We start from the raw sequence: 25,791 nt of genomic DNA on the forward strand, positions 1-25,791 counted from the left end.
CGAAAACACGTGTGGAAATAACAACAGCATGGCAAGCCAGGGGCTCACCTACGATGGTTGTAATTTTTTCAGACAACGACTAGTGTTATCAACTCTAAGTGGCAAAAGAGTCAAAATCCGAAACATACGATCTAAAGATGATAACCCAGGACTTAGAGGTAAGTGGACTACAAAACACCCATGTGGCGTCGCATTATTATATATGGCTAGCATTACCTAGCTAGCTGTTACTACGCAGTTAAAGTTCACCCATTCCAGCACGCACAAGTAGACTGAATTGTTGCTTTTTGGCACAAATACCATAGACATTAGTCAACCAGCTAAGTTATTGGACAACATCTAATGTAGGATACATTAGGAACATAGCTACATAACAATGCATATTCATGTGATCCTTTTTGAGGATTTTTTGTTAGCTAGGTAAATAGCAGTCACTACCCCTACCAGCTGGCATTTGCGTTCAACCAAAGACTAACACTCCTCTATAGAAGATCATGCTTCTATAAACACACATCCTTAATTCTGCAAATTATCCCATAACTCTTTGTATACAGTCAAGTAAATGCTGCATATGCCTAATACATATATAAGGGTGTGGTTGTTATTGGGGTGGAGCTACACTTTTATTGACTTATTTTTTTCTAGATTTTGAAGCCAGCTTCATCAGGCTTCTGGACAAGGTAACCAATGGGACCAGAATAGAAATCAACCAAACAGGTAAACCACGGGAGGATGAATACACAGACCACATCATATGTCATGCTCACTATTGAATTTCAATGTAATTGGGTTAGTTTGTACTCTGCAGCCACCTACCGTTTGAATGCATGATGCATGCATGTACACCAAACTGACCTTGGCAGGACCGCAGTATGACACAACACATGCACACTTCACTCGTCCTCACACACACACAGGTCATCTCTTGTGTTTGAAGGGGCAAGCTATTGATCTATCACGGTTGACAGTGGGATAACAGGAAGGAACTCATCAGCCCTTCAATGATATTTTCTTTTATTTAGTTTACCTTTATTTAACTAGGCAAGTCAGTTAAGAACAAATTCTTATTTACAATGACGGCCTACACCGGCCAAACCCGGACGACGCTGGGCCAATGAACATGGTATTACCCAAACATAGGTCATATTTTGTAATCCTGAACCTGATTTTTGCTTGTTGTAACATGAATGTTGCAGTTTAGCTCTTGAATGTTTTTTATGTTGGGAAATGTTTCCACATGTTTTGGAGACCTTGGTGCTGCGGCGCCCCCAACAGTGTCATAGATGTTGAAACACAGCATTTGCAAGGCATGATATGCACATGCTAACGTGGGTGTAGTTGCATTTGTTTACATGCACCAAATGTCCGCTTTTGATGATGTCACTAGGCATTTCTGCGTACATTTTTCAACTCCTAGACCCAGAGGCCAGGCGGCACAGACTGATATCCCTGTCCTGGGCCATGTTCATAAGGGCACATCGTAGCAAGACATCATGCAACAGAAAACAAAAATCTGTGTTTTCATTGGACAACTGTATGTACGACCATCCAGTTGTAAAAATAAAATAAAAATCCCCACTGAAAACCAACCTCTCCTCTCTCTGCCCTGTAGGTACGGTGCTGTTCTACCAGCCAGGCCTGCTGTATGGTGGTGTGGTGGAACATGAGTGTAACACCCAGCGGTCTGTGGGTTACTACCTGGAAGCTCTACTCATGCTGGCTCCCTTCATGAAGAACCCTCTGAAGGCTGTGCTGAAGGGGGTCACCAATGACCCTACAGACCCCTCGGTTAGACCCATGTTCCCTTTCTTATATATACATGTGTAGCGGATGGCTAAGGGGCAGTAAAACAATTACTGGGGTGGGGGGGTGGTACAAAATAGGGGAGGGTTGTCTATTGTAAAAAATATTTATTTGCTTTGGGCAGTATTTTTTATTTTTATTGGGCACAGGGAAAGGTAGTGTGTTTTTTCCCTGATTTACAGTCACCTTTTTGCAGGTTTTACTATATAATTTCTTCCATCCTAGCCAAATTTCCTCATCTGCTTGCAGATCAAGGTGTTTTGGTACTTCCCTTATGCACTACGCTTTTCCGCACGTTAACTATACCACACATACAATAATTCAAAGCTGCAGCAATTTTCTATATAAATCCACAAGAACAAAGACTAATAGCTGATAGGCAGCGGAGAGGCCAGGTGCGTCATTGCGCATGAAAGAACAGTGAAGACGTGAGACACACAGCTGAAAAAGCTCCCCTATTGATCTTGTTTAGGGACAATACAATTATCCTAGCTAGACTATAGTAGCCTACAACACCACAGTACAAGGAATAATTGCATGATTGTTTTCAAGTGAGTACAGCATTCTACTTTAGGCTGTAAACTGCAGTGAAAATGTCATTTGAATAACGGACAAAAGCCCTGTGATTTGAATGTTTAATTCCATTTGGATCAGTTGTGGGTCTACTCTGGATAGTTTGTAAGGTCTAGAAAGGCACAGTAGCAGGCCAGTCTGGCTGTATTTTTACTTCAGATACTGAGATGCGCTGTCTTTTGCGGATCATCATTCTCTCAAGTCATCCTTTCCAGCAGCATACCCCCTGCATCCCACTGCTGGATTGCTTCTGAAGCTAAGCATGGTTGGTCCTGGTCAGTCCCTGGATGGGAGACCAGATGCTGCTGGAAGTGGTGTTAGAGTGCCAGTAGGAGGCAGTCTTTCCTCGGGTCAAAAAAAGAAATATCCCCATGACAGTGCCCTGTGTAGGGTGCCGTCTTTCAGATGGGACGTTAAACGGGTGTCCTGACTTTCTGTGGTCACTAAATATCCCATGGCACGTATTGTAAGATTAGGGGTGTTAACCTCTGAGTCCTGGCTAAATTCCCAATCTTGGCCTCATACTTTGTTTTTACACTGCTGCTACTCGCTGTTTATTATCTATGCATAGTCACTTTACCCCTACAGTACATGTACAAATTACCTCGACTAACCTGTACCCCCGCACATTGACTCGGTACCGGTACCCCCTGTATATAGCCTCGTTATTGTTATTTTATTGTGTTTTATATATATATATATATATATACAGTGCTATGAAAAAGTATTTTCCCCCTTTCTAATTTTCTCTACCTTTGCATATTTGTGATACCGAATGTTATCAGATCTTCAACCAAAACCTAATATTAGATAAAGGGAACATAAGTGTACAAATAATACAACAATTACATATTTATTTCATTTATTTCATAAACAAAGTTATGCAACACCCAATTCCCCTGTGTGAAAAAGTAATTGCCCCCTTACACTCAATAACTGGTTGTGCCACCTTTAGCTGCAATGACTCCAACCAAATGCTTCCTGTAGTTGTTGATCAGTCTCTCACGTCGCTGTGGAGGAATTTTGGCCCACTCTTCCATGCAGAACTGCTTTAACTCAGTGACGTGTGTGGGTTTTCAAGCATGAACTGCTTGTTTCAAGTCCTGCCACAACATCTCAATTGGGATTAGGTCTGGACTTTGACTAGGCCATTCCAAAACTTCCAATTTGTTGCTTTTTAGCAATTTACATGTAGACTTGATTGTGTGTTTTGGATCATTGTCTTGCTGCATGACCCAGCTGCGCTTCAGCTTCAGCTCACAGACGGATGGTCTGACATTCTCCTGTAGAATTCTCTGATACAGAGCAGAATTCATGGTTCCTTCTATTAAGGCAAGTCGTCCAGGTCCTGAGGCAGCAAAGCATCCCCAAACCATCACACCACCACCACCATGCTTGACCTTTGGTATGATGTTCTTACTGTGGAATGCAGAGTTTGGTTTTCGCCAGGCATTACTGGAACCATGTCGTCCAAAAAGTTATACTTTTGAATCATCTGTCCATAGAACATTCTTCCAAGAGTCTTGATGATCATCCAGGTGCTTTTTGGCAAACTTGAGTCAACTTTTTGGACGAGATGGGTCCCATTATGCCTGGCGAAAACCAAACACTGCATTCCACAGTAAGAACATCATACCAAAGGTCAAGCATGGTGGTGGTGGTGTGATGGTTTGGGGATGCTTTGCTGCCTCAGGACCTGGACATCCAAACTGTGCACCGGCCATTTGATGAATGGAAAGAGACATTTGTTACGAAGCACCAGAAAGTTGAATGACTTTCAGAGATTGTCAAGCCAAGCCTTCGATACTGGGTACAAGGTAGGGAGGGATGTATGTTCTGTTTGTCGAGATTGACAGCAGCTATGTTTTAGGGCTGTGACGATACCAGTATCGCAATATTTTTTCCATGGCAAAAATGAAAACATGAAGCAGATCAAACACTATGGTCTTTTAAAAACCTTCTTTATGGAAGATATTGTGTGCTATAGTTTGGAAAATAATAAATGTGACTGGATGACAAAATAATGATGGTTGTTTCCAACATTAGGGTCGTTTTCCTAAAGAAGTAACATTTATTAAATATTGCCATGATATTAACGAGTATCACAATACTGCTATGTTTCCATAAACTTGTCCAGTGATTTTTTTTTTTGTAGACATTTTAGAAAGTTCACATAGAAAATAGATGCAACAATTACAACAATACACTCCCGAGTGGTGCAGTGGTCTAAGGCACTGCATCGCAGTGTTAGCTGTGCCACTAGAGATCCTGGTTCGAATCCAGGCTCTGTCGTAGCCGGCCGCGACCGGGAGACCCATGGGGCGGCGCACAATTGGCCCAGCGTCGTCCAGGGTAGGGGAGGGAATGGCTTGCAGGGATGTAGCTCAGTTGGTAGAGCATGGCGTTTGCAACGGCAGGGTTGTGGGTTCAATTCCCACGGGGGGCCAGTATGAAACATCAAAAAAAAAAATGTATGCACTAACTGTAAGTCGCTCTGGATAAGAGTGTCTGCTAAATGACTAAAATGTAATTGCCTGCTAGGTTGCGTTTCCATTTAACTATCTTGTGTCGATAAAAACAGCTGGACGTAATGACATCACACTTAAAGTTTTCGCTAAAACTTAGTGTCGAATCAAAATGTAGTGGTTGAAGTATTTCCAACCCCTATTTAGGCCAATTGTGCATTAATAAATTGGTGACAGCCTATATGCCCTACCACCTACCTTGTTTCATGCCTCGGGTAGCCTGTGAAAGCCAGCATCGATAGAATGCAATAATTGACTAATAGTTGCCATATTCTAATAATTCTCGTGCCGATGTATCGCCACGGGCCGTGCCATGGTGAAATTTGCACTCCTTTAGATCTGACTAATTGGATGGTGAAACTTGCCGGCCAACCAGAAAAGCAAGGCGAAGCATTTCGGGCGTTCTTGAAAGTTACAGTGAGGGGAAAAAGTATTTGATCCCCTGCTGATTTTGTACGTTTGCCCACCGACAAAGACATGATCAGTCTATAATTTTAATGGTAGGTTTATTTGAACAGTGAGAGACAGAATAACAACAACAAAATCCAGAAAAAGGCAAGTAAAAAATTTTATAAATTGATTTGCATTTTAATGAGGGAAATAAGTATTTGACCCCTCTGCAAAACATGACTTAGTACTTGGTGGCAAAACCCTTGTTGGCAATCACAGAGGTCAGACGTTTCTTGTAGTTGGCCACCAGGTTTGCACACATCTCAGGAGGGATTTTGTCCCACTCCTCTTTGCAGATCTTCTCCAAGTCATTAAGGTTTCGAGGCTGACGTTTGGCAACTCAAACCTTCAGCTCCCTCCACAGACTTTCTATGGGATTAAGGTCTGGAGACTGGCTAGGCCACTCCAGGACCTTAAGGTGCTACTTCTTGAGCCACTCCTTTGTTGCCTTGGCCGTGTGTTTTGGGTCATTGTCATGCTGGAATACCCATCCACGACCCATTTTCAATGCCCTGGCTGAGGGAAGGAGGTTCTCACCCAAGATTTGACGGTACATGGCCCCGTCCATCGTCCCTTTGATGCGGTGAAGTTGTCCTGTCCCCTTAGCAGAACCCCCCCCCCCCCCCAAAGCATAATGTTTCCACCTCCATGTTTGACAGTGGGGATTGTGTTCTTGGGGTCATAGGCAGCATTCCTCCTCCTCCAAACATGGTGAGTTGAGTTGATGCCAAAGAGCTCCATTTTGGTCTCATCTGACCACAACACTTTCACCCAGTTCTCCTCTGAATCATTCAGATGTTCATTGGCAAACTTCAGACGGGCCTGTATATGTGCTTTCTTGAGCAGGGGGACCTTCTTGAGCAGGATTTCAGTCCTTCAAGGCGTAGTGTGTTACCAGTTGTTTTCTTGGTGACTATGGTCCCAGCTGCTTTGAGATCATTGACAAGATCCTCCCGTGTAGTTCTGGGCTGATTCCTCACTGTTCTCATGAGCATTGCAACTCCACGAGGTGAGATCTTGCATGGAGCCCCAGGCCGAGGGAGATTGACAGTTATTTTGTGTTTCTTCCATTTGTGAATAATCGCATCAACTGTTGTCACCTTCTCACCAAGCTGCTTGGCGATGGTCTTGTAGCCCATTCCAGCCTTGTGTAGGTCTACAGTCTTGTCCCTGACATCCTTGGAGAGCTCTTTGGTCTTGGCCATGGTGGAGAGTTTGGAATCTGATTGATTGCTTCTGTGGACAGGTGTCTTTTTATACAGGTAACAAGCTGAGATTAGGAGCACTCCCTTTAAGAGTGTGCTCCAAATCTCAGCTCGTTACCTGTATAAAAGATACCTGGGAGCCAGAAATCTTTCTGATTGAGAGGGGGTCAAATACTTATTTCCCTCCATTAAAATGCAAATCAATTCATAACATTTTTTACATGCGTTTTTCTGGATTTTTTTGTTGTTATTCTGTCTCTCACTGTTCAAATAAACCTACCATTAAAATGATAGACTGATAATTTATTTGTCAGGTGAGCAAATGTACAAAATCAGCAGCGGATCAAATACTTTTCCCCCCTCACTGTAGGTCAGGACAATCCTTGTTCTATAAAGAAGCCTTATTTTTATAGTTGGAAAAAAATTGATTTTGCAAGCAGTAGGCATTTAGAATTAAAAGTGGAGTGGAGCTTATAGTTACGTGATGACATCACATGCCCTGCGTACCTTCAAACTTATTTGGCAATCATAATTTATTCGAAACACTTAATTTGTCATAAATAAGGTTAGCCAATTAATACAAATGTTGTTGATCTTTAGAAAATGTCTCCTATATCTGCCGTTTCCATTATACATGTGGCAAAGATTTTTTTTTGCGACATTGCTTTTGTCAAATAAACCTGGGTCAATGGAAAACTGCCTATAGGCTATTTGATTGTGGTGCTGAAAATGCAAGCCATGATGTTGAAGTGCCCGAAGTTGGTATACTTTGCTTATTGGTTGTGTGCTGGGTTTATGTTAGGAAAATGTGGTGCCGGTCCGGCAACATTTTAATTTACCATACATTTGAGGAATATACCGGACTCGTATGCATTGGGTGCGTAACCTGATTAAGGTGTCCACCTACGGTGCTCAGAATGACAGAAATCCCATTTAGATATGGTAATTCATATTAACAGAACATGCAAGTTGAGGATAAAACGATGTAGTCCTTCTTAGCGAAATTATGATGTGCACTTTGAACATGTTAGAATAACTGTCCACATTTACTTTTCCTCAGCCGACAAGACGAGTAACGACCAACAAAAACACTAGCCTATGTCAATTTACTATAATAGAAAAGTTTAGGCTACCTATTATATTGGTCAGCTTGTCGATAAAGAAATAGCCTATTCTAAACAGACTCTGGGACAGTTGTGGGACGAAGGATCCCAAATTCATACAACCAGTAGGCCTAGGCTACATAATTATTTTATTTTTTTAAGCGATGTCTGATGCAACAGATCAGAACGTTTAGCTTAAAATGTTGATAAACTATTATTTCTTCACATTATAAACGCAGCAATGTGCACAAGGCAGTAGGCTATGTGTGAATGTTTGTTCAATAATGCAATTAGCGGGAAAACACTTGTCAAAAGGGCACTGCACATGGGAGCGGTTTCATGTGACAGAGATGAAAATATCAGTTAGAAATGTTGAAAGAGAGGAGATCTAATAGGCCACTTTGAAGCAAGTAAGACATGCCTCATAATATGTATTAAAACGTTCAGGTTTCAAACAATTAAGTATATGTTTTCAAAATGCGTACCGCCTCCAGCTCATTGCAAAGTCGTGTGTGACGCGCTGATGAAGCCTGCCGTTTGATGCCATGTTCAAAACAACTGGGAACTCTGACTTCAGTGCATTCAAGACAACTGGGAAAAGACTAGCTCCGCCTGGGGAAAGATTGCTTTGACCGGTCATCCAACTGTCTGCCAGATTTTCCATTCAAAGGCGCTGTATCTGTATGCTGTACGCTTGTGATAAATAAGATACATAACGAATAACTGTGCACACGCGCCAATTTAATTCCACTAAATAATGCAAATTAACCTATAGACCGATATGCATGACCAGTCAAATGTATTTCCATCGAATGGTATTTCCATAAATTAATAGGCAAAAAAGCATTATTTCGCAATGAGATTTTTCTTCTTCTCCCGGACAATTGGCCGGTGTCAATTTTATTTATTGGCTTTTCAACAACAACAAAACTGGACAAAAGCCGGATATTACCGGGTAACTGAAACCCTGGTTGTGTGGTGCATTGGCACAGAAACCTGTTGGTGGAAAATTTGTTGCATATATTTTATATAATTAGAAATATACAGTTGAAGTCGGAAGTTTACATACACCTTAGGAAAATACATTTAAACTAAGTTTTTCACAATTCCTGACATTTAATCCTAGTACAAATTCCCTGTCTTAGGTCAGTTAGGATCACCACTTTATTTTAAGAATGTGAAATGTCAGAATAATAGTAGAGAGAATGATTTATTTCAGCTTCAGAGCTGGTGTAACTTAGTCAGGTTTGTAGGCCTCCTTGCTCGCACACGCTTTTTCAGTTCTGCCCACAAATTATCTATAGGATTGAGGTCAGGGCTTTGTGATGGCCACTGCAATACCTTGACTTTGTTGTCCTTAAGCCGTTTTGCCACAACTTTGGAAGTATGCTTGGGGTCCATTTGGAAGAACCATTTGCGACCAAGGTTTAACTTCCTGACTAATGTCTTGATGTTGCTTCAATATATCCACATACTTTTCCTTCCTCATGATGCCATCTATTTTGTGAAGCGCACCAGTCCCTCCTGCAGCAAAGCACCCCCACAGCATGATGCTGCCACCCCGTGCTTCACGGTTGGGATGGTGTTCTTCGGCTTGCAAGCACCCCCTTTTTCCTCCAAACATAACGATGGGCATTATGAGCAAATAGTTATATTTTTGTTTAATCAGACCAGAGGACATTTCTCCAAAAAGTACGATGTTTGTCCCCATGTGCAGTTGCAAACCGTAGTCTGGCTTTTTTATGGCGGTTTTGGAGCAGTGTCTTCTTCCTTGCTGAGCGGCCTTTCAGGTTATGTCGATATAGGACCCGTTTTACTGTAGATATAGATACTTTTGTACCTGTTTCCTAGAGCATCTTCACAAGGTCCTTTGCTGTTGTTCTGGGATTGATTTGCACTTTTCGCACCAAAGTACGTTAAACTCTAGTATACAGAACGCGTCTCCTTCCTGAGCGGTATGACGGCTGCGTGGTCCCATGGTGTTTATACTTGCGTACTATTGTTTGTACAGATGAACGTGGTACCTTCAGGCGTTTGGAAATTGCTCCCAAGGATGAACCAGACTTGTGGAGGTCTACAATTTATTTTCTGAGGTCTTGGCTGATTTCTTTTGATTTTTCCATGATGTCAAGCAAAGAGGCACTGAGTTTGAAGGTAGGCCTTGAAATACATCCACAGGTACACCTCCAATTGACTCAAATTATGTCAATTAGCCTATCAGAAGCTTCTAAAGCCATGACATTTTCTTGACTTTTCCAAGCTGTTTAAAGGCACTGTCAACTTAGTTTATGTAAACTTCTGACCCACTGGAATTGTGATACAGTGAAATCATCTGTCTGTAAACAATTGTTGGAAAAATTACTTGTGTCATGCACAAAGTAGATGTCCTAACCGACTTGCCAAATCTATAGTTTGTTAACAAGAAATTTGTGGAGTGGTTGAAAAACGAGTTTTAATGACGCCAACCTAAGTGTATGTAAACTTCCGACTTCAACTGTAGCATCAAAATATACCAAATATGATTTCCCCCTAGCTGATCATTGTCTGCAGCTGGTTTTGATCGTAGAATAATGAAACAGGCAGGGAGAGTGAGCTTGTCCATGGTGGTCAGCGATCCCTCAACCTTCTGGCCCTGCGTGGCATTGACTGTGCCACAAAAGCATGCTGAAGTGGCAAAGTCGATATTCACGTTATTGTTATTTGTGGTTGTAAACAATATTTTTCAGTTAATTCAATGAGGGGGGAGGCTGTGCCCAAAACATTTACAGTACAAGGGGAGGGTAATGTGCATATATTTGTAACGTTGGGGAGGGGGCTGCATTTTCTTTTTTTGTAAGACACCGAGTTGGAATAGTGGCAGAATTGCCCTTTAAATTGTTATGATGCAGAGGGTTGTGATTTCCACTCTGTCACACATGCTGAATGGAAACATGTTTGTAAAGGTTGTATAAGTGGAAAACCAAACCTCTTATCTCGCCCTTTCTTCCAGGTTGACCAACTGAAATATACGGCCATTCCTGTGATGAAGAAGTTTGGGATTGATGGAGAGGGGCTGGAACTGAAGGTGAGGCTTTCAGAGCACATTCCTAGCATTACTGTGTAGGGGTTTACCCGTCTTCATATGATATACAGAATAACTGCTATCTTTGTCTGGTACTCTTCGTTGGTATGTGGTGGAATGTGTTATTGGTATAAGGTTTTAGAGCATTTTTTGTTTTTTTTGCAACTTGCCAGGACGTTGGAAGAATTTATTCTGAATGAACTTACCTGGTTAAATAAAGATGATTGTGTTTCCTGTGTCCAGGTAGTGAAAAGGGGGATGGCTCCAGGTGGGGGAGGCGAGGTACTGTTTACGTGTCCCGTTCGCAAGACTCTCCGTCCCGTCCAACTGTCAGACCCCGGCAAGATCAAGCGGATCAGAGGAATAGCGTATCTTTTTCATTCTCTTAATTCAATGTTTTGTCCTTTCTCTTATGGTGTTGTCGAGAGTCTTGACACCAGCAAAATGTATGGCAGTTATTGTATGTATGACATGTTTCAGTCTTCGTTTACATACTTGTATTTCTCTGTCATTGCCACCTTCTTGCTTTACCTGGCTCATATAACACAACTTTATTGATCCGTTATACAGAGACAACAGAAATTGTTACACACCTTGACATTGGTCATACAGATACTCTGTTAGAGTCTCTCCACAGATGGCCAACAGAATAGTGGACTCTGCCAGAAGCATACTGAACAAATTCATTCCTGATATCTACATCTACACAGACCACATGAAGGGGGACAAGTCTGGAAAGTAAGTAGTGTCTCAGCCTGTGTCATATTCATTAGTCCACAGCTTAGGAAAACGAGAAAAGAAGTGCAGGTAAACCCTCTCCGTTTCAGTCTGTTTTCTTCTGTTTGTTGCCTGATGAACACAACCATGGTCTTTCTCTGATGCTGTAACTTTGGCCACTAGATGGGGAAATACTTAGGAAAAGCTGGAAGATTTACTTTCCAAGAAAACAGGCAGGCAAACTGTACTTAACTAGGGATGTTAATCGGTTAGCTGGCGGACCAAAATTTGACCGGTCATGCTTATCGGTCGATAGGTTAATTTGCATAATTTAGTGGAATTAAATTGGACTGTGTATCTTATTTATCACACGCACACCATACAGAGCATAGTTTGAGTGGAATAATATCACCTGTCAGACAGGGAGTGCTGCAGCTGATTGCTGCTGGAGTGAAACTTGTTCTTATAAGCCCCGTAATTGCGCAACAATTCGAAATGCAGTTGCGTGTTAAAAATAAATTTGATGGCCTTGATGAAAAAGAGGATCCCAGCTTTCTATTGCTACTATCTTTATTTCTCAACTCCTAATTGAAGCCCGTCCTCCATTCGCCATTCGAGTGCATAGGCAATACGTTTGGCAGGCTATCAGCACATTACCCGACACCTTGCAATTAGAGGCAACATGCATTTTGAAAACACATACTTCATTGTTTGAAACCTGGATGTTTTACTTCATATATTATGAGACATTTCTCTCCTGTTCTATTGGTTTTCAGATCAACTTTCTTTCGTTGTCCAGAAGCCAAAGGCACAATCCTAGTCATATTAGCAACCCATCCTAGTTGTTGCCTCTTTAGATTCACCCTCTAAGTTCCTAACTGAGCTTTTCATCGCTGTCACATATGGAACCACTCGCATCAGGTGTGCTATTTAGAACAGTGTTTTCCAGTGAATTGCATTTTGGCAAATGTTTTACATTGCCTGCATCATTACAGTAGTTGTTCAATAATATACACTACATGACCAAAAGTATGTGGACACCGGCTCATTCCAAAATCATGGGTATTAATATGGAGTTGGTCCCCCCTTGCTGCTTTAACAGCCTCCACTCTTCTGGGAAGGCTTTCTACTAGATGTTGGAATATTGCTGCGGGGACTTGCTTCCATTCAGCCACGAGCATTAGTGAGGTCGGGCACTGATGTTGGCCGATTTCCTGGCTCGCAGTCGGCATTCCAATTCATCCCAAAGGTGTTTGAGGGGGTTGAGGTCAGGGCTATGTGCAGGCCAGTCAAGTTCTTCCAGAATGTCATTGTATGCTGTAGCGTTAAGATTTCCCTTCACTGTAACTAAGGGGCCTAGCCCAAACCATGAAAAACAGACCATTATTCCTCCTCCACCAAACTTTACAGTTGGCACTATGCATTGGGGCAGGTAGTGTTTTCCTGGCATACGCCAAACCCAGATTCGTCCGTCAGATGGCCAGATGGTGAAGCGCTATTAATCGCTCCAGAGAACGTGTTTCCACTGCTCCAGAGTCGAATGGCGGCGAGTTTACACCACTCCTGCCGACATTTGGCATTGCGCTTGGTGATCTTAGACTTGTGTGCGGCTGCTCGGGCCATGGAAACCCATTTCATGAAGCTCCCGACGAACAGTTCTTGTGCTGACATTACTTTGAGGCAGTTTGGAATGCGCTAGTGAGTGTTGCAACCGAGGACAGACGATGTTTAGGCGCTACGCACTTCAGCACTCGGCAGTCCCGTTCTGTGAGCTTGTATGGCCTACCACTTTGCGGCTGTTGTTGTCCCTAGACGTTTCCACTTCACAATAACAGCACTTACAGTTGACCGGGGCAGCTCTAGCAGGGCAGAAATTTTACGAACGGACTTGTTTGAAAGGTTTCATTACATTTACATTTACATTTTAGTCATTTAGCAGACGCTCTTATCCAGAGCGACTTACAGTTAGTGAATATATATATATTTTATTTTTATTTTTTATACTGGCCCCCTGTGGGAATCCAACCCACAACCCTGGCGTTGCAAACGCCATGCTCTATCAACTGAGCTACATCCCTGCCGGCCATTCCCTCCCCTACCCTGGACGACGCAGTGCCACGTTGAGTAAGGCCATTCTACTGCCATTGTTTGTTTATGGAGATTGCATAGCTGTGTGCTCGATTTTATACACCTGTCAGCGACGGGTGTGGCTAAAATAGACAAATCCACTAATTTGAAGGGGTGTCCACATACTTTTGTATATATAAATTGGTGTGAGGTGATTGGCTTGCTATTGTTGCATGTTTCAATGAAGCTCTTAATGATAAATGTCCGTTACTTGTATGCACGCATAGTATTTTCTGTTGGTCACGTCATTATACTATTTATCGTAGGGAAACATTTGTCATCAGTCATGTTGATCACTAGTGCTGAGTGATTAGTGCTTTTTGAGGTCAGTTTGATTATTTGATTTTGGTTATATATATATATACAATTTTTTAACCTTAAATGCATTGTGGGTTGAATGCTGTAACAATACAGAATAAAACAATTAATAAAAGTCCCATGATCGTAGTGACTGCCCATTACTGCTTATCATTTATTAACCATCATTTATTCACATTACTTTACTAAAATGTTTTAGTTGTGTATATTACATTTGTTTTAGGCCTATTTGATGACTTTATTATTTCATTCCAAGTCATCATCTCATCTCTATAGAGCTGCTGCCTATGCTGTGACAAAATCACTGTTTTAGTAGTTCTTCAACGTAAATAAGGCATACTTTTATGACTGCTGAATACCAACTATCAGTCTTAGATCATGTGTTTTCAGGTAGATGCACCTCATGAAGCAACTGCTCTCGATCGTGCATTCTTCTGGCTCTTCTCTGTCTCAGACTGGACAAGCAGGCACGCAATAGTTTATGGTCATTGTAAATAATGACCACGTTTTCTGTGCTTAACTACGTAGAAAATTGGCCTGTTGGATCTGATTTATCTGTAGAGAAACTGCGCATTGCACTGAGAAAAAGATGGAACGAAATGGAATTCCAATAATGGAACAGATGTCGGACAATTTTAGTTGTTTTAAAAATGAAAAAATCACAATTTTGGTTAATCGCTCAGCACTATTGATCACACTAACAATAGTTGTTCTAGCCTACTTCAAGGTTCAAGGGTACTGTTTCGAGTAGCAAATAGTAGCTAGTATTTCACTTAGTGACGCAAACACTTATTGATAAGGTTGTTTCCCTGTGTTTCCCCTGAAAACTGTTCTGTCATGGCTGATTTCTCTCCCTCAGGTCTCCAGGCTTTGGCCTGACCTTGGTGGCTGAAACCCTGAACGGGACGTTCCTTAGTGCAGAGCAGGTGTCCACCCCCCAGGGGCAGGGAGACCCTGTGCTGCCTGAGGACCTGGGAAGAAACTGTGCCAAGCTACTGCTGGAGGAGATCTACAGGGTAGGTGACACACACACACCATCAATCGAAACCCAAGCCACAGGGTGTGGTGCACTTTAAAAAAATTACATGTTTTAGTAATTTAGCTGACGCTCTTATCCTGAGCTACTTAGAGTAGTGAGTGCATACATTTTTTGTTCTGGTCCCCCCTGGGAATCGAACACACAACCCTGGCGTTGCAAGCGCCATGCTCTACCAATTGAGCCACACAGGACTCCTGTCATACGCGTTTTAAATCGAGTTGTAGCCCTCTCAAGTCAAGTTTAAGCTCTTATTGACTTTGAATGTACTATTTATTTAACCTTTATTTAACCATGAAGTCCCATGGAGGTCAGAATACCTTTTTCCCAAGGGAGACCTGGACTATCATGTATAAATGTCATCACAGCTGTTGAGTACTGTACAGTACGTACCAGACATTAAGTGTCCGGGCTTGTTAATTCACACATTCAAATCACCATATGTTTAAGATGAAATGTTTGCCATTCTCAGTGTGTGGTATTTACCATCAGTGGTGCACAGAGAGAGACAGCCATCTCTCAGATAGAGCTCAGACTCAGCTCATCATTACAGGGGAATGTGGGTAAACAGGCAGGACGCTGTTTGTTTACATGTTGTGATTGAGTCAAGCCCTCAACTGTGTTACAGACACTTATGTGTCTGACAGGCTCTAATGTGCTGCGGACATCTGGGCCCGTATTTACAAAGCGTCGCAGAGTAGCAGTGGTGATCTTGGATCAGGTTCCCCCTCTTATTCATTATGATTTAAAAGACAAAACTGATCCTAGATCAGCACTCCTTCAAGACGCTTTGTGAATATGAGCCCTGAGTTGTATGAGATTACCAGTGCCTGGTTAGTTGTCTCACACGAGTCAGAGACACAATGAAGCCCTGTGAAGTGTTAAAGTTAGACATTTTAAGACTGTAAGGATGTCAGTCTGTCTATAAAGTGACTGTACCAATCTAGACAACATTACACTGCAGTGCTTTATGTATAGAGAGAGAGAGTGTTTATAGTTGATAGTTTTGTGAAGAAATATGTTCCTCATCTTTAATCACTAGCGGAATGCTAGAAGTGTTAATGTTGGTTAAGTGGTTGGCTAACGCCATGGATTATAAATGGAAGTTAACGCTATGTCATTGTGAATGTTATCTATAAGTGGTAATATAATCACGATGTGATGCAAAATGCACAACCCCCCTCTCACTCACTTTATCAAAAAATATTAAATTAGCCGCTGAGTCTGTGACTTCACTTTACTCCTCCTGACTCCCACTGGTCACCCCCTTTCATAAGAGCATGTGAATCAAGTTAGCCAGGAGAATTTTATGATTTGTTTTGAATGCCGAATATTGTTGCTCCCTTATCTACTAAGCTAGGCCCGTGGAGAGAGACTGCTTCAATCTCCTCATTGGCCGAGAGGAGGGAAGGGGAAGACTAGGAGATAGGAGATAGAAGAGTCACTGGTGTCTCCTGTGAATGGTTGTTTGAAGCATATAAGGGTGCTGGAGTTTCTTTTTGAGGACGTGGTGCACTTCTGTGTTTGTTCAGTGGCTAATCAGTAGTACTGGCAGGCAGGCAGCTAGCGTAGTGGTCGTAGTAAACAAGATATGTTTTGGAGCGCCTGGTGAGATGAGGGACAAGGGGAGCTGATGTAAGTAGTGGTCTTTTTATATTTTTAGAGTTATTAATGTCTTTAGAGTTGACTTCATATCAATACAATGGATTTGGCAAATTGTTAAATATGAAATGAAGTAAACTTGATCTTTTTGGTTTTGGATTATTTGATAGTATTCGTCCAGTAACTCAACCATATGTTACCTTAAAGTCAGAATGTCTTCTTGCGCTTCGGCGGTTTTCTATGCATAATGTCAGACTTTTAGAGTTCATATTCTGTTCAGAGGCAGGCTACGCCTACGCATCTTGGACAGGGGAATATAAACTCCCTTTGGCTTCTTCAAAATATTAGGCTAAATCATTCAAGGTATTTTCTGGACCTAGGTTACAATGGCTTTCAATGTGGGATAATTACATTTGAGCAGTTATTTCCCACCAGTTCATGAGATGCCAAATACTCTGGGGTCAGAAATTATTGACACAGTTGATAAAGATGAGCAAAAATGACTGTATAATAAAAAATACTGAGCTATATTGGATGCTCAAAAAATTTGGGAAATTATATTATTTTATGCTAATACAATTGCTCAGATAAAGAGATTTTATTTAACAAGTAATTTTAAAAAATGCAGTGCTTTACACCGCTGCGCCACTCGGGAGGCCCCCCCTGAGCTTTTTTCAAAAATATTTTATGAGTTGGGGAACACATTGGGGGAGAAGGGCCTTGGTCAGGGAGTTGACCAAGAACCCGATGGTCACTCTGACAGAGCTCCAGAGTTCTTCTGTGGAGATGGGAGAACCTTCCTGAAGGACAACCATCTCTGCAGCACTCCACCAATCAGGCCTTTATGGTAGAGTGGCCAGATGGAAGCCACTCCTCAGTAAAAGGCACATGACAGCCTGCTTGAAGTTTGCCAATAGGCACCTAAAGGACTCTCAGACCATGAGAAACAAGATTCTCTGGTCTGATGAAACCAAGATTGAACTCTTTGACCTGAATGCCAAGCGTCACGTCTGGAGGAAACCAGGCACCGCTCATCACCTGGCCAATACCATCCCTACGGTGAAGCATGGTGGTGGCAGCATCTGTATTCTTGTTGGGATGTTTTTCAGCGGCAGGGACTGGGAGACTAGTCAGGATCGAGGCAAAGATGAAGGAGCAAAGTACAGAGAGACCCTTGATGAAAACCTGCTCCAGAGCACTCAGGACCTCAGACTGGGGCGAAGGTTCACCTTCCAACAGGACAACGACCCTAAGCACACAGCCAAGACAACGCAGAGTGGCTTCGGGACAAGTCTCTGAATGTCCTTGAGTGGCCCAACCAGAGCCCGGACTTGAACCCGATCGAACATCTCTGGAGAGATCTGAAAATAGCTGTGCAGCGACGCTCCCCATTCAACCTGACAGAGCTTGAGAGGATCTGCAGAGAAGAATGGGAGAAACTCCCCAAATACAGGTGTACCAAGCTTGTAGCGTCGTACCCAAGAATACTCTAGGGTGTAATTGCTGCCAAAGGTACTTCAACAAAGTACTGAGTAAAGGGTCTGAATACTTATGTAAATGTGATATTTCCGTGTGTTTTATTTTTTATACATTTGCTAATATTTCTAAAAACCAGTTTTTGCTTTGTCATTATTGGGTATTGTGTGTAGATTGAGGGGAAACAACAATTTAATCAATTTTAGAGTAAGGCTGTAACGTAACAAAATGTGGAAAAAGTCAATGGGTCTGAATACTTTCCGAATGCACTGTATAGCCCAACGTTTGTATCACAGGTAAAGTTGCATAAATAACTCAAAATTAAGCATATAGGAGGACCTGTTTCTTTGTTAATCGCTCATCACAGAATAGCCGCATGTGCGCCCTTCATTGGGAATCGTTTGGAGAAAATATCCTTTCTATTTTATTCAGCTATGTTCAATTCTATTCTTAATGCTATAAAATAATAAAAAAGAATGCCACGGAATTCTGAGCAAACCTTTTCTTCTAAATGAACTAGTGTAGCCCACAGCCATATGGCATAGCCAGATCAGGGCCTAACATAAGGACAACTCAGAGTACGCTATTCTGTTCTTCTGAAATAGAAAACATTTTCTTCATATCATGTTTCTTTAGACCTGTCTCAAATAAATAATGGATTTATTGTGATGGTGTAGGCTATATTACATGGATTTATTAGACTTTTTTAATGTAGATGTTCCAAAGGTCTGCATTAGTGACTTGTAGGCTATGTGTGGAAGCCAGGAGATGTTAAACCTGTTTATGTTAATTAACGGTTAATTACCGTGAGACCGGCAGTTATTTGCTTGACAATCACCGGCTGACAAAATTTAATGACCACCACAGCCCTACTAATGATGCAATGTTACTGTTTGAATTGTGAAAAATTTCTGTTTTAAATGGTAGGTCTAGGTGCTTTATGATATGATTTAAACATTTAGCTTATGTCCTTATTCTGTTACATTTTCATCAGGAGTGAGGACATACCTTTCCTAAACAGATCATCGGGTCAGACAGTCGGACAATGAACAGTGAATTGTTTGGAATCCCAGTAGTATTGTGGAACACGGAATGACTGGAGACAATGTTGCCTTAGTTATTTCAAAAACTGATTAAGTGATTGAATCATATTCATGATGATGAGCAGATGTTGGGCATAAAGAAGGCCACTGACACTGCATGCTCACATGGCACGTGATGCACACAGCCAGACTCTCTGTCTACCAGGCTACCGTCTGCTATTCAGTAAATCTAAGATGTTGGGTTGGGCAACCATTTTATTTTAGGGTTGGGCAGCCCTGCTGTGCCCTGCGAGACTTTTACTGTGCAATGCCAGTCAAGTTCAAACCATCGTCTGTCACATCACGATGTCGTCACCATCGACGATGGCTGTCAATTATCGTCGATAGACGATGCTATCGCAATATCGCCCAACTGTACTAAAATGTCATATGTCAAAGCTACAAGGGAATTGACAGACATGATTGGACTCTAACCCTGTCTGTCTGGAAAGTCTTTGAGTACACAAACACTTCAATATTAGAGTTGCTGTACTTGTTGTCACTACCATTAGTGGAGCAGGTTGAGAGCATAAAGTTCCTTGGTGTCCACATCACCAACAAACTAACATGGTCCAAGCACACCAACATAGTCGTGAAGAGGGCACAACAAAACCTATTCCCCCTAAGGAGACTGAAAAGATTTGGCATGGGTCCTCAGATCATCAAAAGGTTCTACAGCTGCACCATCGAGAGCATCCTGACTGGTTGCATCACTGCCTGGTATGGCAACTGCAAGGCACTCCAGAGGGTAGTGCGTACGGCCCAGTACATCACTGGGGCCAAGCTTCCTGCCATCCAGGACCTCTATACCAGGCGGTGTCAGAGGAAGGCCTTAAAAATTGTCAAAGACTCCAGCCACCCTAGTCATAGACTGTTCTCTCTGCTACCGCATGGCAAGCGGTACCAGAGCGCCAAGTCTAGGTCCAAGAGGTTTCTAAACAGCATCTCCCCCAAGCCATAAGACTCCTGAACATATAATCAAATGGCTACCCAGACTATTTGCATTGCCCCCCCCCCCTTTAAGCTGCTGCTACTCTGTTTATTAGCTATGCATAGTCACTTTAATAACTCAACCTACATGTACATATTACCTCAACTAACCGGTGCCCCCGTACATTGACTCGGTACCGGTACCCCCTGTATATGGCCTCGCTATTGTTATTTTACTGCTGCCCTTTAATTATTTGTTACTTTTATTTTGTATAGTTTTTTTGGGGGGATATTCTTTTTTTAAACGGCATTGTTGGTTAAGGGCTTGTAAGTAAGCATTTAACTGTAAGGTTAACCTGTTGTATTCGGCGCATGTGACAAATATCATTTGATTTGATTGTTCATATTCCTAGTTGGGTTATGTCAAATTTTAGTTTTGTATAACAGAATGATCAGTCTAATCTGCTTTTTGTTATGTTCTAAGTGAGGCCATGATGCCACATGCAGTCTTCTTTTCTTCGAGGGGATTGAGCTTTATGTGACCTCTCCCCTTGTGACGACGTTGTGTTATGTTGATGTTGTTTCTGACGCACTGACACCCCCCACTCTGCTCACTCTTTTTCAGGGCGGCTGTATCGACTCAGCCAATCAAAGCCTGGCTCTCGTGTACATGACCTTGGGTCAACAAGATGTGTCTAAAGCGCTGCTCGGCCACCTCTCTCCATACACGTAAGTTATTTATTTATTTATTTATGTATTTTCTTTTTTACAGTACGCTGCTTGGCAGGACCTGCAATCCAAAGTTCCCATAGCAGGTCAAACAAACTGCGAGTAACCTGACAGTGGAACGCAAACAAGTTGTCATTTCCGATAAACCATTGGCCACATTTTTGTTGAATCTTTGGTTTGTCGATTTGTGCAAAACATTTAGGGTGAATACTTCTGATTCTTCTACGAACTTCAAAAGAATGTTTTATTACTACATTTGTTTTAATGTTGTATTTAATTATTTAATGAGAACATTTTGAGAAATTAAATACAATCCATTAATATCCTACAGATGCGGTAAAAATGTCGGCACCCTTGCACTTTAGAATGGAGCGACATTTTCTGATTTCTCTTTTCAAAACTGGTTGAATGGCTATTTTTTACCCTGTAGACACCTGCAACTTACCACAGGTGAGAGAAATTACACAGTAAACAAGAATTTGCCTCCAACCAAATTAATTAAAATGTTTAATGATTTAGTCCAGGACATTTTTACTTTAAAGTGAAAATACTAAATGTTTGTTAGGATTTCTTAAAAATATAAAACAAAAACACGTGAACTTTTTTAAACATTTCAATATATTTTAGAAGAAATAGTGAATCGTGCAAGGGTGCAATATATTTGACCATATCTGTAATAGAGAAAGTTAAGACTAAGCCATAAAGGTAAATAACTGGTATCGTTCTGTCTAACATTTGTGTGTTTCTACATACAGTTGAAGTCGAAAGTTTACATACACCTTAGCCAAATACATTTAAACTCAGTTTTTCACAATTCCTGACATTTAATCCTAGTAAACATTCCCTGTCTTAGGTCAGTTAGGATCACCACTTTATTTTAAGAATGTGAAATGTCAGAATAATAGTAGAGAGAATGATTTATTTCAGCTTTTATTTCTTTCATCACATTCCCAGTGGGTCAGAAGTTTACATACACTCAATTAGTATTTGGTAGCATTGCCTTTAAATTGTTTAACTTGGGACTAACGTTTCAGGTAGCCTTCCACAAGCTTCCCACAGTAAGTTGGGTGAATTTTGGCCCATTCCTCCTAACAGAGCTGGTGTAACTGAGTCAGGTTTGTAGGCCTCCTTGCTCTTTTCGGTTCTGCCCACACATTTTCTATAGGATTGAGGTCAGGGCTTTTTGATGGCCACTCCAATACATTGACTTTATTGTCCTTAAGCCATTTTGCCACAACTTTGGAAGTATGCTTGGGGTCATTGTCCATTTGGAAGACCCATTTTTGACCAAGCTTTAACTTCCTGACTGATGTCTTGAGATGTTGCTTCAATATATCCACATAATTTTCCTTCCTCATGATGCCATCTATTTTGTAAAGTGCACCAGTCCCTCCTGCAGCAAAGCACCCCCACAGCATGATGCTTCACGGTTGGGATGGTGTTCTTCGGCTTGCAAGCATTCCCCTTCCTCCTCCAAACATAACAATGGTCATTATGGCCAAACAGTTCTATTTTTCAGACCAGAGGACATTTCTCCAAAAGTACGATCTTTGTCCCCATGTGCAGTTGCAAACCATAGTCTGGCTTTTTTATGGCGGTTTTGGAGCAGTGGCTTCTTCCTTGCTGAGCGGCCTTTCAGGTTATGTCGATATAGGACTCATTTTACTGTGGATATAGATACTTCTGTACCTGTTTCCTCCAGCATCTTCACAAGGTCCTTTGCTGTTGTTCTGGAATTGATTTGCACTTTTCGCACCAAAGTACGTTCATCTCTAGGAGACAGAACACATCTCTTTCCTGAGCGGTATGACGGCTGCGTGGTCCCATGGTGTTTATACTTGAATACTATTGTTTGTACAGATGAACGTGGTACCTTCAGGCGTTTGGAAATTGCTCCCAAGGATGAACCATACTTGTGGAGGTCTACAATTTTTTTTCTGAGGTCTTGGCTGATTTCTTTTCATTTTCGCATGATGTCAAGCAAAGAGGCACAGGTACACCTCCAATTGACTCAAATGATGTCAATTAGCCTATCAGAAGCTTCTAAAGCCATGACATCATTTTCTGGAATTTTCCAAGCTCTTTAAAGGCACAGTCAACTTAATGTATGTAAACTTCTGACCACTGGAATTGTGATACAGTGAATTATAAGTGAAATAATCTGTTGGAAAAATGACTTGTGTCATGCACAAAGTAGATGTCCTAACCGAATTGCCCAAACTATAGTTTGTTAACAAGAAATTTGTGGAGTGGTTGAAAAACGAGTTTTAATGACTCCAACCTAAGTGTATGTAAACTTCCGACTTCAACTGTATACTGTAAGTTGGTGTGTGGTGACATTTGCACAAGTCGGTGTGTGTTTCTCCATGTGTTTTGACATTTTATCCCATGATAGCATGGCAGTGATCATGTGGCTCAGTCGGGAACAGCGGTTTCATCACTCCTCTTAGCGCTCGAAAACCCTTCTCCGTACGTAGGGTTTTTATCGGTTACATTCGCCCACGGTTGGCTCCATGTGAACTACATTTCCGACAATGTTTTACCGTTTAGAAATGTCAATCCTCGCTTTCAAACCGGTTTTTCTGAAACATATGCCCCTTACCTTTCATATCAGTGAGAAATAATCTTTCAAATAAAAAATATACACTTTCTGTCACAGTTTTGCACAGATCCACAAGTTGTGTGTGCCTTCAGTTGACGAAATACACTTCCTCCCCAGTCACGCTTACACACAGGTGTTCAAAGCAAGCTAGATAGCTAATCAACAATTCTTTCAATGGCTAAAATGAGAAACGTGAAGCAGACCAAATTCTTTGGTCCTTTAATAACCTGCTGTATGTAAAATACTGTGTGCTATAGCTTGGAAAATAATGAGAGCATAATGATGTTTGTTTCCAACATTAGGGCTGTTTTCCTAAAGAAGTTAAATCCGCTTCGTGTTTTGTTTCCTTGCCACGATACTAACGAGTATCGCAATATTGGTATCGTCCTGGCCCTAACCCTAACCCTATAAAGGTGTGTAGTAATTTAACCTTTTTTTTTTTCAAAATGTTTCTCGCTGATATGAAAGATTCCAAAACCGTACCGCAAGCGATGGATTTTAACATTCAGAACGAGCGTCGGGGATCTTTAAAAAAACTCCCACGAACAGAAGATGTTATTGTCAATATGAATGGGTTCCAGTCCTCTCAGAGTCAGACTATGAACTGTCCATTTTCAGTTATCATGGTACCGGTGCTGTGTCCCTGTCAAGTACAGTACTATGATAACTGAAGATTGGCAGTGCCATCTCAATGGTTCTCTGAGCACCTTCTGAGGCAGTTAGCCAGGACCACAGCTCTCTGGGCTCTCTCTCATTTTTTCTTCTTCTTGCTATTAACAGTTTTTTATTGGTTTCTGTGAGTGTGGATCGTCCATTTTCAGATTCTGAGTTCTCAGTATTGATGTTCTACAGTATGATTGGACGGTCCATCCATTTCCTGATTGTGTGTGTATATGTTGTTGTGTATAGGTGATCATAAAGACCTTTGAGCTGCTGTTAGGTGTTTTGAAGGCATCCCAAAGCACACACTGTCCTCGGTCAGTGCTTGTCCCCAGTCATCTACTCTGACATCACACAGGGTCAGGGGTAGGGTTGCAAAATTTCGGGAATGTTTTGTTCCGGAATTCCAGAAATCCTGATTGGAGGATTCCAGATTTCCTGCTTATTCCCTCCTGATTTCGGGAATCCTCCAACAGGGATTTTGGGAAAACCAGGGAATTTATTGAAAGTTCTTGGAATTCTGCAACCCTAGTCAGGGGTCAGTGCTTCTCAGTATTCCACATTGTTTGATGTCCCCTCTGGCCTTTAGAGCCTTTTTCTAGGATGCTCTGGTGTTTTGTATTTTACTCTGTTGTAAAATAACGAATAATCTCCATGAGGTTAGCCTGTCACGTGTTGGACTGCTGTATTTGAGTAGCCAACCCACCCACCTGAACTCTCGCTCTCCTCTCAGGATTGAGTTCCTCAGACACATGAGAGACTTCTTCCAGATGATGTTCAAGATCGAGACTCAGAAACCATCGGAGGACGAGAGGAAAGGAGGAGACAAAGTACTGATGACCTGTGTTGGAGCCGGCTATACCAACATCAGCAAATCAATCAAATAAAGACTACAGTATTTTTTCTACCTGGGTCGTTCTTTAATTGCGGTGGCATTTGGGAATGGCAGTTTGGATAAATTATTTTTTCTAGATTTTTATTTAAATATATTTGGGCACATCTTCCCATTCTAAATCAACTAATATGTAATCTTAATGACTTTAAATAATTTGTGCCATTAGGATAACATTGTGCCACCAGTAGGAGTAGTAACACCAATGATGGTAACACCAATAAGACATTTTATGTTATTGAGGATTTTTGTAAATGGAGGTCACGTGCTCAAATCTAAGGTCATTATTAACCCTTTTAAAAATTATTTACTGAAGTGATATGATTAATAATTTTGCTCACAATGTTATTTCCCTTCATTTAAATTGAGTAACACCAAGTGACACTTTTTGGATTTAAACACACCAAATTATCAATGGAATCCTCAAATTTATGACGTACTAAAAGGATTTCTGTAATATAGACCCCGCCGATAAATTTGCCACTGGTGAGAATGCTCAAGGAACTTGTATATCTTTGAATTTCAAGGCGGTAACCCCAATTACATACAACTGAGGGACAGACATTATACAATAAAAAATCATAGGTATTTTAATAGCCTTTGTTTTTATTGATCTATACAATATATTAAATACATTTGTTCACTTTCTAGCATTCAAAATAAGAGATATCTCTAAATCCCCAAAACATGTCACTACAACTTTACACATCACTACTGGTACAAGCCAATTTGCATACTCTTAAGTAGATTTAAACAATGTATAAACTAAGTTTTGCAGTATAAAGGACTTGCAGTATGTTAATCATTGATAAACAGTTCAGTATAAACAAAAACATGTATGATGTGTAACTATTTGTAATTTAAGTGTTTTTGTATAGTTGTAAAGGCAAGGGATCTAAT

The 25,791-nt window shown here is 41.4% G+C and overlaps 1 protein-coding gene across 2 annotated transcripts; it reads left to right on the forward strand.

Moving 5' to 3' along the window:
• On the forward strand, positions 1-24,902 carry rcl1 (RNA terminal phosphate cyclase-like 1). 2 transcript variants are annotated; one of them, XM_084160836.1, is made up of 9 exons: positions 1-158; positions 646-717; positions 1,613-1,788; positions 10,649-10,723; positions 10,964-11,088; positions 11,333-11,458; positions 14,742-14,898; positions 20,634-20,737; positions 24,733-24,902. In XM_084160836.1, the coding sequence occupies exons 1-9, from the start codon at positions 29-31 to the stop codon at positions 24,884-24,886; spliced, it is 1,119 nt and encodes a 372-aa protein (XP_084016962.1). In that variant the 5' UTR covers positions 1-28; the 3' UTR covers positions 24,887-24,902. The 2 variants fall into 2 exon arrangements, with proteins under 2 accessions (XP_084016962.1, XP_084016963.1); XM_084160837.1 differs by lacking the exon at positions 24,733-24,902 and adding an exon at positions 24,249-24,726.
• Positions 24,903-25,791: the final 889 nt, after the last annotated feature.

This window comes from Coregonus lavaretus, assembly GCF_964263955.1.
Source record: "Coregonus lavaretus genome assembly, chromosome: 4".
Classification (NCBI taxonomy): domain Eukaryota; kingdom Metazoa; phylum Chordata; class Actinopteri; order Salmoniformes; family Salmonidae; genus Coregonus; species Coregonus lavaretus.

Bases quoted from the DNA above. Each gene is read 5' to 3' on its own strand.
- rcl1 (XM_084160836.1), top strand. From the start codon at position 29: ATGGCAAGCCAGGGGCTCACCTACGATGGTTGTAATTTTTTCAGACAA. The intron at 159-645 runs GTAAGTGGACTA...ATTTTTTTCTAG, and splicing joins TGATAACCCAGGACTTAGAG to ATTTTGAAGCCAGCTTCATC. The intron at 11,459-14,741 runs GTAAGTAGTGTC...TCTCTCCCTCAG, and splicing joins AAGGGGGACAAGTCTGGAAA to GTCTCCAGGCTTTGGCCTGA.